General features: G+C 67.3%; 1 protein-coding gene across 4 annotated transcripts; it reads right to left on the reverse strand.

The window, feature by feature from the left end:
• Window positions 1-342: 342 nt before the first annotated feature.
• On the reverse strand, window positions 343-14,953 carry PYROXD2 (pyridine nucleotide-disulphide oxidoreductase domain 2). 4 transcript variants are annotated; one of them, XM_045025718.1, is made up of 16 exons: window positions 14,811-14,950; window positions 12,516-12,535; window positions 12,042-12,135; window positions 11,892-11,965; window positions 11,512-11,658; window positions 9,430-9,583; window positions 9,015-9,076; window positions 8,160-8,257; window positions 7,378-7,519; window positions 6,929-7,063; window positions 5,126-5,192; window positions 4,648-4,804; window positions 4,062-4,216; window positions 2,937-3,043; window positions 2,076-2,196; window positions 349-1,111 (listed from the first exon to the last, which is right to left on the reverse strand). In XM_045025718.1, the coding sequence occupies exons 1-16, from the start codon at window positions 14,893-14,895 to the stop codon at window positions 1,005-1,007; spliced, it is 1,725 nt and encodes a 574-aa protein (XP_044881653.1). In that variant the 5' UTR covers window positions 14,896-14,950; the 3' UTR covers window positions 349-1,004. The 4 variants fall into 4 exon arrangements, with proteins under 4 accessions (XP_044881655.1, XP_044881653.1, XP_044881652.1 ...); XM_045025717.1 differs by having other exon boundaries at window positions 350-1,111; window positions 5,126-5,198; XM_045025720.1 differs by lacking the exon at window positions 2,937-3,043 and having other exon boundaries at window positions 343-1,111; window positions 4,062-4,131; window positions 5,126-5,198; window positions 14,811-14,953.
• Between the last annotated feature and the right edge of the window lie 1,063 nt (window positions 14,954-16,016).

Here is a 16,016-nt window from a genome sequence, read left to right on the forward strand (position 1 = left end):
CATCGAATAAACCTCTGTGTTACTGGCTGGCTGAGAGTCACGTCTGACTGCGAAGTGGGGGTGCAGGACCCTGTGGCCCCCCAGGACCCCGCCTGGGCGGACTCGCTGTGGGAAGCGCACGGAGGGGCATATGCTGAATGCTCCAAGGGAGAGGAGGCTCCCCAGAGTCCTGCCTGGCTTGGTGGGGAGCAGCTCCAGAGCATCGCCCGGGGACTCCGTGACAGCCAGCCAGCGTAGGGCCTGGCCAGAAACCCAGGGAACCGCTGCGTTAGTCACAGACAGCGCTTGGACTGCAGCGCTGCTTGGGGGGACTCCCCACCGGAGGGCAACAAAAGTGATGAGGGGGCTGGAGCACATGAGGTCTGAGGAGAGGCTGAGGGAACTGGGATTGTTTGGTCTGCAGAAGAGAAGAGGGAGGGGGGATTTGATAGCAGCTTTCAACTCCCTGGCACAGCGCAGCACAATGCGGTGCAGACGGTTTGGCATGGCACAATGCAGCACTGCCCAACACGACACAACACCTTTCGAGATTTTTATTCTGCCGCTGACTGAGGGGTTGTGGAACATGGTCCAGTCTTCAGCTTAGCTCAGGGCAAGGCTGCATGACCCTGGCCGGCCTGTGCCTGGGGTTCTAGGCGAGCAGGCGAGGGCTGAGGCTGCCCTGGGCCTTGTCTACACTAGAATGGGTTGGCCAGTGTCCCTCTCCAGGCAGAGCTAGACCTGCCTCTGCGGGCAGCTCTGGGACGGGGCTTGGTCCTCGGGGCTCCAGGGAGGGGGAGTGGCCATGCTTGGGGCAGGTAGTGGGGTGGGGAGGACGGGACAGGATCAGACAGGGCTCTGCCAGCCCCCCGCCCCCCCGTTACTATGCCTGAGCCGGGTAAGAGGGACGGGGTAACCACTCAGAGTGCAGGGGGGGGGCAGGGCGTGCTCTCAAAGCACCATGCTGTGGGGTGTTTGGGAAGTGAGCGGTGGGGGGGACGGTGAGCGGCACACGCGTGGCCAGGTCATGACAGCCACCATCCCTTTCCCTGGGCTAGGCCGGTGCCTCGCTTGAAGTCCTCCAGGGCCACGCTGGCTGCATTGCGGCCCGCAGCGCCCATCACTCCCCCACCTGCAAAGGAAGCAAATGCATGGGGGGGGCCAGCGGTGGGTGTGTCCGTCAGTCCCTGCCCAGGCGCTCTGGGCCTAGCAGGGCAGAGCTGCCATGGGGCGCAGGGGCGGGAGCCCAGCCCCACACGCTGGCAGCAGTGCAAACAAGTAATGGCCACGTTTCCAGCTGGAGAAGACACCCCGCCAGCCACGGCAGCTTCATGGCAGCAGGGAAAAACCTGGGGCTGCGACACAGGATCCGGGCGGCCCTCTCACCCTACCCCACCTCGAGGGTGCAGCCTCTCTGGCCTCTGGCCAGACTTCTCCCTCCTGCTGCGCTGGGCCCACCCCTCGGCCGGATTTGGGCCAGCCAGTGGCGGCTCCAGGCACCAGCGCAGCGAGCGCATGCTTGGGGCGGTAAGCCGGGGGGACGGCAGTCAGGCAGTTTTCAGTGGCGTTTCTGCGGGAGGTCCGCCGGTCCCGTGGCTTCGGTGGCAATCCAGTGGCGGGTGCCAAAGGCGCGTGACCGGCGGATCACCCGCAGAACCGCTGCCGAATCCGCGTGACCGGTGGACCTCCCGCAGAAGCGCCGCCGAAGGCACCATGACTACCGTGCTTGGGGCGGTAAAAGACAGATCCACCCCCGGTGCCAGCCCAGCCCAGCTGCTTCCAACCGGCCCTGGGCAGGCCATCTGCTGGAGCCCAGCACGAGGACAGCTGCTCATCACAGGCACCCCACAGGGCACAAGGCATGTGGTGTCCCGTGGCCTCAGCCTGTGACCCAAGGGGCGTCCGTGCCCTCTGCTTCTCCTGCTCAGACCCTGGGCAGAGCCGGCGACCAGGTCAGCACAGTGCCCTGGCATCACACCTGTGCAGCCCCCAGGGCAGCCGGTCACCCCGACGCAGGGAGGGCTGGCTCCAGCGTGAGCCTCCGCCCGGCCCTCTCCCCCATTGTAGCCGCGAAGGGAGGGTCCCAGCTCACATACCGGGGTGGGCGCCACTGCCGCAGAGGTACAGGCCTGGGACCGGGGACCTGTAGCCAGAGTACGAGGGCACTGGGCGGGCAAAATACAGCTGGTCCAGAGACATGGCGCCATGGAATATATTCTGCAAACAACAGGGTGAGTCAGGCCCTGGAATAGTCTCCTCCTCTTCCTGCTGCTCAGAGCCGGACAACCGGGCTGCACGGCTCCAGCTTCCCTCACTAGCTTTGGGACAGGCTGGCTCGTGGGCTGGGCAGGTGCCAGGCAGGCCGGGCGGGCAGCTGCGAGGCAGGCAGGGCTGGGGGCAGGCAGGCCAGGGGGGCACCGGGTGGGCAGATGCCAGGCAGGCAGGGCTGGGGGCAGGCAGGCCAGGGGGGCACCGGGTGGGCAGACACCAGGCAGGCTGGGCTGGGGGGGCGCTGGGGGCACCGGGTGGGCAGACGCCAGGCAGGCTGGGCTGGGGGCAGGCAGGCCAGGGGGGCACCGGGTGGGCAGACGCCAGGCAGGCTGGGCTGGGGGGCGCTGGGGGCACCGGGTGGGCAGACGCCAGGCAGGCTGGGCTGGGGGCAGGCAGGCCAGGGGGGCACCGGGTGGGCAGATGCCAGGCAGGCAGGGCTGGGGGCAGGCAGGCCAGGGGGGCACCGGGTGGGCAGACGCCAGACAGGCTGGGCTGGGGGGGCGCTGGGGGCACCAGGTGGGCAGACGCCAGGCAGGCTGGGCTGGGCTGGGGGCAGGCAGGCCAGGGGGGCACCGGGTGGGCAGACGCCAGGCAGGCTGGGCTGCGGGGGATCTGGGGGCACTGGGTGGGCAGACGCCAGGCAGGCTGGGCTGGGGGGGGCTCTGTGAATCTCATGATCTACCCACCCCTCCGGGCAGCCCAAAGATCTGCTGCAAAGCCGGTGGCGTCAGGATGTCTCTGCCGACGACGGACGCCTTGAAGCCTGGCGCGTAGGCCTCGACCCAGTCGAACACTAGAGAGTGAGCGAGAGACGTGGCTTGGCCTGCGTGTCTGTCACCCGCTGGGCCCCGGTCTGCGGCTCCCTGCAGGGCACTGGGGAGCAGGGCTGGATGGGGGTCGGGTTACCAACTTTCTAATCGCACAAAACCCAACACCCCTGGCCCTGCGACCCCCCCCCCCGCCTGGCGCTCGCTCTCCCCCACCCTCACTCACTTTCACTGGGACGGGCAGCGGGTTGGGGTGTGGGAGGGGGTGAGGGCTCTAGGGTGGGGCTAGAAATGAGGGGTTCAGGGTGCGGGAGGGGGTGAGGGCTCTGGGAGGGAGTTTGGGTGCAGGAGGGGGTGTGGGGGGGTCAGGGCTGGGGGTTGGGGGTGCAGGAGGGGGCTCAGGGCTGGGGCAGGGGTGCAGGATACGGGCTCCAGCCAGGTGGTGCTTACCTCAGGCGGCTCCCAGTGGGCGGTGCAGTGGGGCTAAGGCAGCTCCCTGCCTGCCCTGGCTCCATGCTGCTCCCAGAAGCGGCCGGCATGTCCCTGTGGCCCCTAGGCACAGGGGTGGTCAGGCGGCTCTGTGCAGTGCATGCTGCCCATGCCTGCAGGCACCACACCCCTGCAGCTCCCATTGGTCACGGTTCCCAGCCAATAGGAGCTATGGAGCCGGCGCTTGGGGCAGTGCAGCACGCGGAGCCTCCATGGTCGCGCTTCTGCCTAGGGACACGTTGCTGCTTCTGGGAGCTGTGTGGAGCTGGGCAGGGGGCCTGCCTTAGCCCCGCTGTGCTGCGGACTGGACTTTTAACAGCCTGATCAGCGGTGCCGATCGGAGCCACCAGGGTCCCTTTCTGACCGGGCGTTCCGGTCAAAAACCGGGCTCCTGGGAACCCTGCACGGGGGTGGGGGATTCTCCGCTCCGCTCAGCAGGCAGGGCTGAGGCTTTTGGGCACTGGACGCCTCCCTGGGATCGGGCGCACAGGGAGCAGCAGTGGGCAAGGGGCTGTGGATGGGGACCTAACGAGCGCCGCGAGCCGCTGGCTTTACCCCGGTCGGCGTAAGCATTCTGCTCCTGCTCGTCCCACGGCCGCCCGCCAGCCAGCGCGTAGGGGGTGTACTGCGTGAAGAGAGAGACCACGTGGCAGCCCGGGGGAGCCAGCGTGGGGTCCAGAGCCGAGGGGATGCACAGCTCAATCATGGGCCTGGGAAGAGCGAGGGAGTCAAAGCCCTCGGAGCGGGCAGCTCGGGAAGGAATCCAGCCCAAGCCCTGCCCAGCGCCCTGGCATGCTGCCGATGCAGCCCCCCACTGCCTCAGCCCCTGCCCACTGGCTCCTCCAGCAGGGATTAGCCCCACCTCACCCAGCCTCGGGCTCTCCAGTGGGCACCTCCCCTACGTTCCTTCCAGAAATCCTGGTGTCTCCCGTGTCCTTCCCTTCCCAAGAGCCCTGTTGCCCTGCTGAGCGCGGGCAGCTGCCCCAGAGCCCTGGTGGCGTCACCCCAAGCAGAGCAGCATGAGGGGCACCAGACCCTGCGGCACCGAGGAGTCTGAGCTATCTCCCGCTGCCCTCTCCCATGTCAGGAGCCCAGCAGGGCCCAGCTTTGCCAACGACCAGCCAGCTCCCTCCAGCCCTACCTGGAGGAAGGCTCCCCACTGCTGGCCTCCTGGAAGGCGCGGTGGAGGATGCACGTGTCCTCGCAGTTCAGGTGGATGGAGCACTGGTGATGGGGCAGCGGGCGGCCATCACCAGCGTTGGGTGCAGCCAGGAAGCTGGGCAGCCGATCCACAGCCACTGGGGATGTCGGAGAGGGGGTGAATCCGAGGGGCAGAAGGGACACGGAGCCCCCTGTGCTCCTGACACCCCGAGGGGCCAGGGCAGATCGCTGAGCCCAGGGGACGGGGAGCACGGCAGAAACGGAGGCCATGGTGCAGGCAAAGGCCGGTTTCCCCTCCGGACTCAGGCTGCAGCAGGGACCCTCACGGAGCCCCATGACGGCTCTTTCCTCCCACGGGAGCGCAGATCACGAGAGCAGCATCTCCCAGGCCCCACCAGTGTCGACCCCCAGGGGACCTCGGTGGGGCAGGGAGTGGGGCGTCCCCCACTGACACTTACCGTTGATCTTGGTGACGGGGGAGCGGGTGTCGAGCTGCGCCACGTGCTGGAGGAACTCCTCCGGCAGCTGCTCCTGGAGCGGGGAGAGCCCGGCTCAGACACCAGGGGCTGGAAACAAGCCTGGGAACTGGCTGGAAGCGCAGCCAGCGCTGGGCTGCGTCTGGCCAGGGCTGGAGCTACCCAGGACCCTGGCCTGGAGGGCACAGCCCAGCCGCACGGGGCTGGCCCCCAACAGTCACAGACCCCACTGATGGGGGAGGGGAGCACACTCATGCCCCGAGACACCTTCCCCCCCTGCGCCCTCCCCCTGCTCCACCTCTGCTGCCCTGCGCTGCTCCAGCCTTGGCCTCCACCCACCGTGTTGTGTTTGCTGTAAGTTTGGGGGCTCCCAGGCCGGCACCGGGGAGGCCCCTTAGTCACTGGGGGTGGAGAGGGAGTGGCCTCCTCCGGCTGCCCCACAGGGGCTGGGGTGTGTCGCACTTAGCATGGGGGGAGGGGCTCGTTACCATGAGGAACGCGACCCCTCCCCCGGCTGTACCTGCCTCTGCCAGGGAACACGCTGGGTAGCGGCTCCCGGGCACTTTCCCGGGCAGGGCACTGTACGAGAACCACACATGTCATGGGAGCATCTTGCCGGGCACCTTTCTCCCCTCCAGCCCATTTCCCCCAGCGTGTGTCCCCCAATCCCGGCCCATCTCCCCCGGGGCACCCTCCTCCCCATCCCCCCAGGCGCGTCCCACCCCGCCCCCCCCGTCCCATCTCCCCCGGCGCATCCCACCCCACCCCCCTCGAGTCGTCCCCCCCCGCCCCCCCCGTCCCATCTCCCCCGGCGCATCCCACCCCGCCCCCCTCGAGTCGTCCCCCCCCGTCCCATCTCCCCCGGCGCATCCCACCCCGCCCCCCTCGAGTCGTCCCACCCCGCCCCCCCGTCCCATCTCCCCCGGGGCACCCTCCTCCCCATCCCCCCAGGCGCGTCCCACCCGCCCCCCTCATCTCGTCCCACCCCGCCCCCCGGCCCATCTCCCCCGGGGCACCCTCCTCCCCATCCCCCCAGCCGCGGCCCACCCCGCCCCCCCCGTCCCATCTCCCCCGGCGCCACCCCCCCCCCCCCCCAATAGTCGTCCCCCCCCGCCCCCCCGTCCCCTCTGCCCCGGAGCATCCCACCCCGCCCCCCTCGAGTCGTCCCACCCCGCCCCCCCCGTCCCATCTCCCCCGGGGCTCCCTCCTCCCCATCCCCGCTGGCGCGTCCCACCCGCCCCCCTCCTCTCGTCCCACCCCGCCCCCCGGCCCATCTCCCCCGGGGCACCCTCCTCCCCATCCCCCCCGGCGCGTCCCACCCGGCCCCCCCCGTCCCATCTCCCCCGGCGCATCCCACCCCGCCCCCCTCGAGTCGTCCCCCCCCGCCCCCCCGTCCCATCTCCCCCGGCGCTTCCCACCCCGCCCCCCTCGAGTCGTCCCACCCCGCCCCCCCCGTCCCATCTCCCCCGGGGCACCCTCCTCCCCATCCCCCCAGGCGCGTCCCACCCCGCCCCCCCCGTCCCATCTCCCCCGGTGCATCCCACCCCGCCCCCCTCGAGTCGTCCCACCCCGCCCCCCCCGTCCCATCTCCCCCGGTGCACCCTCCTCCCCATCTCCCCCGGCACGTCCCCCCCCGCCCCCCCATCCCATCTCCCCCGGGGCTCCCTCCTCCCCATCTCCCGCTGCACGTCCCCCCCGTCCCATCTCCCCCGGTGCATCCCACCCCGCCCCCCTTGAGTCGTCCCACCCCGCCCCCCCCGGCCCATCTCCCCTGGCACATCTCACCGGGGGAACGAGCTGCAGGAATGTGAGCTGAGCAGACGCGTTGGACAGAACCAGTTTGCTCTTCACCTCGGTCCCGTCCTGCAGGACGACACCCTGCGCTTCCCCGCGGGGGCCCAGCAGCACGCGGGCGACCGGCTGGCGAGGGGGGAGATGGGAGATCAGCCTGGAGCGCGCTGGGTGCACTGAGCAGAGCGTGGCTGCAGGGAGGGTGCGGCCGCCCAGGGGCTGAGTGACCCTTTCCCGTGTGGATGCTGCTGGGTTGGCCCAGCCCCCACCCACCCCAACCCGGTGGGGTTTATGCCCCTCAGCACAGTCTGTGGTCACTGTTTCATGGCAGCTAACGGGCAGGAGGGAGGGGAGGATTCAGGGCTCTGTGGGCCCTATGGGCCGGGGAGCACCCCAGTGCTCAGGAGCTGTGTTCTCCGCCCCCTCCCCAGGGAGCCGGGCACCTTCTCGGTGAAGAGGTCGGCCCCGTGGGCAGCGGCTGCACTGGCGATGGCCTGGGACACCCCTCCCATGCCGCCTGCCACGTAGCCCCAGGCCCCCTTCCGCCCCTCCAGCTCGCCCATCACATGGTGCAGCAGCACATACCTAGGAGAGAGGTCAAAGGTGAACAGCTGGGCCAGGGCAGCCGCCTGCAATGGTGCCGGGGTACGGGCAGGGCAGACACTGGCCGGGGCAGGCACAGTCCCACTGCACGTGGTCAGCAGGGCATGGCCAGGGCACCCCCACCCCCCGTGGCAACGCCCTGGGAGTAACGCCGAGCCAGCCCGGAGAGCCAGGGGGCTCAGGCTAGGCTTCCCAGCTGAGTGAGGACATGCAGAGGGTCCCAAGCTCCCCCAGCCCCACGGGCACAACCACACACTGAGGTTACACAGGGGAGCTGCCCCAAGGCTGCCCCCCCACACCCACATGCTGCCAACCCCCCCAGTCGGAGACCCCGAGCCCAGCGCTGGTCCCACCCGGCTGCAGGGCTGGGCCAAGACAGCTGCCAGGCCGCCGAGGCATCCAGGCCTGACAGCGCCAGGCCAGGCAAACCCCACCGACCTGCCCGAGCAGGGGGTCCTGGGCCTGGTGTGTACCGGGGGGACGCGGTCCAGGCATGAGGGGGAACATGGCCGCCAGCACGGGGCAGGAGTTGGAGGAAGCGAGTGCTGGGGCACGACACCCTGGCAGGAACAGGAGGGCCCTGGGGAGCTGTGAATTCTTCAGCCCCAGCCCCACACCCTACCCGCTGCCGGGCGTGTGGGGACTGGCCATGGCGCCGATCACTGCATCCGTAGCCAGGGTCGCTTTCAAGGGCTCCGACTCGAACCAGAGATCCAAGATCTGCAGAGAGAGAAAAATGAAAACGGCGTTTAACGAAGAGAGCCCAGCACAGGGGCCTGGGTCCCATGGGGGGCAGGCGGATCCCCCCCGGCCCGGCACAGGGGCCTGGGTCCCATGGGGGGCAGTGCTGGGTCCCATGGGGGGCAGGCGGGTCCCTTCCCCCAGCCCAGCACAGGGGCCTGGGTCCCATGGGCGGCAGGCAGGTCCCCCCCAGGCCCAGCAAAGGGGCCTGGGTCCCATGTGGGGCAGGCGGGTCCCCCCCAGGCCCAGCAAAGGGGCCTGGGTCTCATGTGGGGCAGGCGGGTCCCTTCTCCCAGCCCGGCACAGGGGCCTGGGTCCCATGGGGGACAGGCGGGTCCCTTCCCCCAGCCCAGCATAGGGGGCCTGGGTCCCATGTGGGGCAGGCGGGTCCCTTCCCCCAGCCCGGCACAGGGGGCCTGGGTCCCATCGGGGACAGGCGGGTCCCCCCCGGCCTGGCACAGGGGCCTGGGTCCCATGGGGGACAGGGGGGTCCCCCCCGGCCCGGCACAGGGGCCTGGGTCCCATGGGGGGCAGGGGGGTCCCCCCCGGCCCGGCACAGGGGCCTGGGTCCCATGGGGGGCAGGGGGGTCCCCCCCGGCCCAGGGGCCTGGGTCCCATGGAGCTGCGAGCACAGCTCAGCCCCACATCCCCCTCCCAGGCCCAGCCCCGTGCGTGGTTTGCTCAGCCCCTGCCCCCTCAGGGAGGGCGTCTCCCGCCCCCCGGCGCCGTTACTCACCCTGGTGACGGGGGCTGTGAGCACTTGGTAATACTGGGGCAGCTGCTTCCCCAGTGCCAGGCCTGAGGGAAAGAACCGGGCGTCAGAGGTGGCACCATCTCCCCGGGCCCCTCCGCACCCTGCGGGTGCCCTTCCCGCTTAGGCAGACGGCAGAAGGCGAGGACAGACTGGGCCCAGCGTGGGCTCTGTACGTGCCAGGCCCTGGGCCCCTCTCTGCCCCAGGGACGATGGGCACTTGACTCACACTGGAGCCAGGGGTTTAGCTGCAAGGGGAAAGGCTCAGGCCTCTGCCAGCCCCAGGGCAGTGCCCGGGGCAGCTCCTCCCCCTCTGCTCTGCCTGAGCCCTCTAACGCCAGCACCGTGCCCCACTGGCTGGGCGTGGGCCCGCGGCCGGAGCCTCCTGCGCCAGACGTACCCGCCCGCAGCAGGGGCTGCAGGCCTCGCAGGGCGCGGAGCCGCTGGAGCAGGGGGCCCTGGCTCCAGGCAGCGGCGTCCAGCGGTGCGGCATCCAGCAGTGGGTCAAGGGCCGACACCAAGCGGCTCAGGAACGCCTCGTACTTTGGATAGGCCTGAAGCGGAGACAGAGGCAGGAGCCAGTGGATGCCACCAGCCCTGAGAAGAGACGCCGCTGTTACCCGGCCGCGCCCCTCCAGACTCCCCGCTGAGCACGTGCCCGGCCCTCGGCTCAGTGCCCCAGAACCTGCAGGACATGCGCCCCCCAGACACAGCCTCCTGCGTGCTCAGCCACCCAGCCGGGGAAAGCCTGCTCCAGAGCACCATCCCGTGGCCCACGCCCAGCCCCGGCAGGCCGGCCGAAGGAGACACCTTCTCAGTAGCACCCTGTGGCTGCAGCCCTCCCGCCTGCGCTTTGAGCAGCAGGGGCATTTCACAATGCTGATGTGAATGGAGTCTTGGCTCTGAATCCTGCCACATAAACAGCAATCGGCTCAGGCTCACTGCAAACTCAGGCCAGGTCCTCAGTGACACAGACATGCCCAGGCAAGTACATCACAGCTGGGTCTGACCCACTGAAGGGGGGCTCGGGTGGGGTCTGCCCAAAGCTGTGGGAAATGCGGAAGCTGCTGGAGGGAAAGCCCACCCCCAAGCCCAGCTGGGTCTCAGCTACTCAACAAACAGTGAGAACCAGCCGCATCCTTCGACCCAGCCCTGCCCCGTGTTTCCAGCCACAGGCCTGAGCACAGACAAAGCAAAGAACCCCAAGAAAAGCCTCTGACGAGGGGACCTCAGGGCGGAGCTGAAGCTAATGAACAACCCGGGTTATGGAAAGAGAAAGTCTGGGACCCTGTAAGGGCTTCTCTGCATTGGAAATGCTCCAAGGGCACAGCTGAGCTGCTGCACTTCGGTGTAGACACTACGGCACTGATGGGAGGGGTCATAAGAATGGCCAGACCGGGTCAGACCAAAGGTCCATCTAGCCCAGTATCTGTCTACCGACAGTGGCCAATGCCAGGTGCCCCAGACGGAGTGAACCTAACAGGCAATGATCAAGTGATCTCTCTCCTGCCATCCATCTCCATCCTCTCACAAACAGAGGCTAGGGACACCATTCCTTACCCAGCCTGGCTAATAGCCATTAGTGGACTTAACTTCCATGAATTTATCTAGTTCGCATGAATTTATCTAGGCCACCGCCTGGGAGCTGGGCTGGCAGAACTCTTCCATCGGCCGAGGGCTGTCTGCGTGGGTTAGCTCGGCACTTGGTGTGTGTGTGTGTGGATTTTTCATGCTCCCAGCTGACCGAACGACAAGGGGCTGGGCGCTCCAGTGTGACAAGGTGCGGTGTAAATTATTAGCCCACCGAGGGAGCGAGCAGGGCTCATGGTAGCCAGGAGTGGAGCGCGCGCGCGTGTTGCTTGTAGCTTTGGGAGAACGCCCCCGGCTCCCTTGCACTAGGGGCTGGTGGCAGCAATGCACCTGGACACCTGGGTGACCCCGAAATGTGTCACACTCACATTACACACTTGTGCTGGCACAGCCAGGTCAGTCGGGGGGATGAGGTGCGATTGTACCACACGGCTGGGCTGGGAAACCCCCCCAGCGTAGACCCGGCTAGCCTGGGAAAACCACACTTTCCCCGGCATAGCTTGTGACACCTGGAGGGGCTGGTACATGCTGCGTCCACAGTAGGTGCTTTGCCAGGACGTGCACCAGCCCAGTGGTCCTAGGGCAGACCTGGCCTGGTGCTGCAGCTACGCACTGTGCAGAGACACTGACCACCCTCCGCCCCCTGCCCGAGCGTTCGAGCCGGGACGTGCCCATGAGCTGGCAGGCTGGGGAGGGCAAGGAGCCAAATCCTTGCTTTGTCTGTGACTTGGCGAGTGGCCCAGGAGGCTGCAGGGAGCACTCCCAGGCCAGCCCCGCTGGAGAGTCCAGCCCCTCATGGCTGCACGCCTGGGACTTGGGCCATTTAGGGCCAGTCACACTGGGATTGGCAGGACTTTGACCCCGTTGAAGGCCCTCCTGCTGCCCTCGGTACCTGTGCATCCTTGGAGGAGAACTGAGCGATCTGCCGCTGGGTCTCCGCCATGTCGTGGCCCAGCAGGAGCGAGCGCTGGGCTTGTCCATCCTCCAGCATGGGGGTGAAGGAGTAGGGGTCGCGGGCGTACACCCTCAGACCGTGCCTCTGCAAGAGAGAGCGCGGCCAGTGCCAGGCAGCGCAGCCCACAGGGGACAGGCCCGGGGAGCTGTTCTGAGCTGGGGGTTGTCAGGCTCCAGGATTGGGCCTCTGCGGCTCAGAGGGGGGGCGAGCTGGGCCTGGCCAATGATGCTGGGGCCTCACACCCACCAACGCTGCCAGTGCGGGGAAGGAGGCAGCACCGGGGACCGGCTGAGCCGCCCCCGGACTGGCCTCGGTACCTGCAGCTCCAGCTCTGTGGAGATCTGCGGCCGCAGCAGGCTGAGCAGGTAGGACGCTCTGGAGAACTTAAAGCCTGAAAGAGAAGGAAGTGTCAGCTACCAGCCCGGCCCGGGCACCCGGGGCATCTCGCTGGGTGGGGCCGGGCTTACCTGGGACAATCTCCTCTGTGACCGCGGAACCTCCCAGCAGGTGACGCCTCTCCAGCACGGCTGTCCGCACGCCCGACTTCTGCAGGTAGGCAGCCTGCCGCGAGCACAAGAGTCACCCGGCCCCACGTGCCCCCCACCAAACCCCCCCAGGATGCCCCCAAGCCCCCACCCGGGACATCCCCCCCAACAACCTCCCAAGGACACTCCCCAAGGCCCCACCCAGGCCACCCCCAAGCACCAACCTGGGACACCCCCCAACAAACCCCCCCAGCACCATCTCCCCCCAAGGACATCTCCCCCCCCCAAACACACCCCCAAGACCCCACCCCCAACACACCCATCCAGGACACATGCACTCCAGAGTGCTCTTGGGAGCATCCTCCTCACACCATAGGATTCCCCCCATGCACTTGGGATTCCCCCCCACCCCCGAGATAGGGCCCCCAGGCAGATGCCTTGGCAGTCAATACTCACTGCAACCAGCCCATTGTGCCCTGCAACGAGAGATGGGCAGAGGGTAAAAGGAACCAGGGCCTGGGGCACCAATGGGTCCCTGGCAGCCAGGGCTGGATGGTGCCATCTGTGCCGCTCTCACCACAATGCCCCGTGCCCACAAGGCAGCACCACCCGCGTGGGTGCCGGGGGCGAGGGGCTGGGCCAGTGCACTGTCCTAGGCATGGGGACCTTAATGAACACGGGGGCTGGGAGATACAGGGCCCCCCACACCAAGCCCACCCAGCCCGCTCCCTTCGCCCTGCAGCACTGCCGCCTCCCCTCAGCACAGCACCCCCAGACACATTGAAAGCCCCACCCCGGTCCCGCTCTAGCAGCACTGCACCCCCCTCCCACCAAACGCACCCCACTGAGGCACGGGGGCAGCACTGACCCCAAGGAGACAGCGGGCCCCCATTCCAGCCTCCCGGTCCTTCCTCTCCCCAGCCGCAGGACCCCCCTGCACCGTTTCCATGGCTACATGCCGGCGGCTTTGCCATTCACCTGGTTGTACGGCATGGCTGAGGCCTGTTAACTCAGCTCGCCCAATGGCCAGGGAGCAGATCCGTGGCAAGAAGCTGCACCAGCCCCTGCCCCTCACCCTGGGCACAGAGTGAGCTCCCCCCACCCTGGCAGGTGTAGGGTGCCACCCCCACGCCCCAGCACCCAGGCACCATTTCAGATTGGGGTGCGGAGCAACTTTAGCTGGGACTCCAGGGGCTACACTTCAGACACAAGTAGATTTCAAAAATAACTACCCACCACCACCCCCTGCAGGCTAACGATCGTACACCTTGTGGTACTGCAACACACCACCACTTTATCACACTCTAACACAACGATTGTTTCACAGGACCCCACAACTGAAGTGCTTTTCATAGCAGCAGTTTTTGTGTTTGTTTTCCAACACATGCTGCTTCGAATTCCAGTCACGAACCCCAGGTTTATATTAAGGAGGTCAAAATCCATCGTTCAAAATCTTCTATCAGTGGGATTAAACTAAAATGAAATACAATGGAGCTAGGGTGACCAGACAGCAAGTGTGAAAAATCAAGCCAGGGGGTGGGGGATAATAGGAGCCTATATAAGAAAAAGACCCCCAAACCAGGACCGTCCCTATAAAATCGGGACACGTGGTCGCTCTAGCTGGACTAGATTCGGGCCTGGTACCTGACTCCGACGTCAGCCCACTGGTTGAAACCCATGCGATTACTCCTGATTTACAGCCGTGCTACAGAGCAGAATTTGCCCCTTGTCCGGTGCAGTGTCTGTTGCAGAGGGTGCCAGGGTAGCTGTGGGTGGGGAGCCACCGCTGAGACCCGCCCCAAGTGTTCACAATAGTGAAGGACTCAGTCAGCACAATGGCCGGTAAGTGTGAACGTGCACCTAGTACTAGCACTCACCGGCTGTCTTTGTAAAACTTCTGCAAAGCTGGAGCGGACGTTGCCGGCCAGTGACAGGAGCCCTTTGGGTAGGACCCACTGTAACCAGTCACCAGTACGGAGTTCAGCCACCACAGAACCCTTTGGGGTGGGGTGGGGTGAAAGCCACGTGCCAAGGGGGTGCCTAGATTAAAGTAGAACTGGGGGGGGGGCTAGATCTGCACAGCCCATGCGTGTGCCTAGGGAGCGAAGGGGGCAGCTCTCGTAGCACTGGAGCTGACCCTAGCAGCGGAGGCGCTTGGAAAAGACCCCCCCCCCGATAACACAGAACGACACCCCCTCCCCCCCGGCTCGCTGCTGGGCATCGGTCCCCCTCAGGGAACTTCTGCCTTTCAGCACCGCAGGGCCCTGGCCTGGCCCGCGAGCAGCAAGGCAGCCCCACACCGCCCCACCTGCTGACCTCAGCCAGGGGCCACAGAGCCACCGGGCAGGTGAGGGGCTGCGAGCCCTTCGGGGACCATGACTGGCTGCCTGGAGGATGAAGGAGCCGCAGGATCCAAGAACCAGCAAGTCCCCCCCACCCCCCGAAAGTTCGGCCTGGGGTAGGGCCAGCCCAGGCAGCTGTGGGGAGCCCCAGGGGCTGTGGCCAGCCCAGCAAAGCAGCTGCCGGCTGATTGACAGTGCGCGCACACATGCGCGCGCGCACACACACACACACACACGCGTGCACACACACAGAGAGCTCTGCACGCCTGTCTTAAAGGGCCAGCACTCCTGCACACCCAGGCTGGTCCCCAGGGGGAGCTGGAGCCTGCCCGGGACGGGGGGTCAGTGCCCCCCTAAAGATGCCCTGCACCCAGGGTTCAGTAGCAGCAGCCCCCGGCCCCAGCATTACCTCCCCCTATCACCACGGCGTCGTACTCCCGCTGCAGCCTCCGGCCCTGCAGGCTGCAGCTGCCCAGCCCGCGTCTGGCTGCCATGGCTGTGCTGGGCACTGGCTGCTGCCAGGCCAGGCCTGGCCTTCGCTGCTAAGTCAGCACTTTCCCCGGGGGGGGGGAGGACCCCAGAGCAGGGGCGGGACGGGGGCAGAGCCTGGAGCCGAGCCAGCCCCACGTGCTCACAGAAGGGCTGAACGGGCCAGGGAAAAGCTCCTGGCTGCGGACGGGGCAGGGCCCAGGCAGACACACGCTGGCCCCACCCCAGTTCTCCTCCCCCCGCAGCGACTCCCCACAGCCCCCACCCACCCAGGAGACAGCCCCGGTCACTGCCCTCCCACAGCCTCCTTGTCACCAGCTCACCCACTTGCCGGGGCGACAGGTGCCCTGCCAATGCTCCCTGCCCCAAGGCACCACCCGACCCGCTGTGGGGCAAAACCTCCCCCTGGGCACAGGCTGGGGAGAGCTGGCCCCACGCAGCGAGGGGCCCGGCCAGGCACCTCTGCCGGGGCACCCTGCACCTGTGGCTGGGAGCAGCTGCACCCTGGCATAGCGAGCCCGAGCCCACCGGCCCCTGGGCTGGAGCTGGGCAAGGAGACCCCTGGGGCAGGCTGGGCTGTCCCCCTTTGCTAACAGATGCTGGGGGAGCTGCAGACCCTAGTCCTAGGAGCTGGGGAGCCAGAGGGGAGGGGCCCTTGGTTTGCAGGCCTAGGTGAGAAGCCAGCAAACTCTGCTCTGGAAAACTCCCCCCACAGTGCAGGAGGCGGGCAGGGCAGAGGCCGGGCAAGAACCTGCTCTGAGGCGGGGTTAACCGTCAAGGCTGAGAAGTGCAAGGTGGGGATGGCTGAAGTATCTTACCTGGGCCATCGGGTGGGGAGCAGCTGCCTAAAGCCGGAACCGGCCAAGGTGGAGGCGATCAGAGACTGGCCCGCTCCCCAGACCAAAAAGCAGGTCCAGGCCTTTATCGGGATGGCGGGGTACTATCGGAGGTTCATGCCCCACTTTAGTGCCATAGCCGCCCCCATCACTGAGCTGTGCAAGAAGGGGAAGCCAGACAAGGTGGTCTGGACCGAGCAGTGCCAGGAGGCTCTCCAGGCACTGAAGGAGGCTCTGCTCAAAGGCCCAGTTCTGGCAAACCCAAACTTTGACAAGCCCTTTATGGTGTT

The sequence above is a fragment of the Mauremys mutica genome, chromosome 7 (assembly GCF_020497125.1).
Source record: "Mauremys mutica isolate MM-2020 ecotype Southern chromosome 7, ASM2049712v1, whole genome shotgun sequence".
Taxonomy (NCBI): Eukaryota; Metazoa; Chordata; order Testudines; family Geoemydidae; genus Mauremys; species Mauremys mutica.

Excerpts from the sequence above, each read along its gene's own strand:
- PYROXD2 (XM_045025717.1), bottom strand. The coding sequence starts at position 14,895 with ATGGCAGCCAGACGCGGGCTGGGCAGCTGCAGCCTGCAGGGCCGGAGG. Across the intron at positions 11,659-11,891 it reads CCACAGAGCTGGAGCTGCAG|AGGCACGGTCTGAGGGTGTA; the intron begins GTACCGAGGCCA and ends TCTCTCTTGCAG. Across the intron at positions 5,199-6,928 it reads TCCTGCAGCTCGTTCCCCCG|GAGCAGCTGCCGGAGGAGTT; the intron begins GTGAGATGTGCC and ends TCCCCGCTCCAG.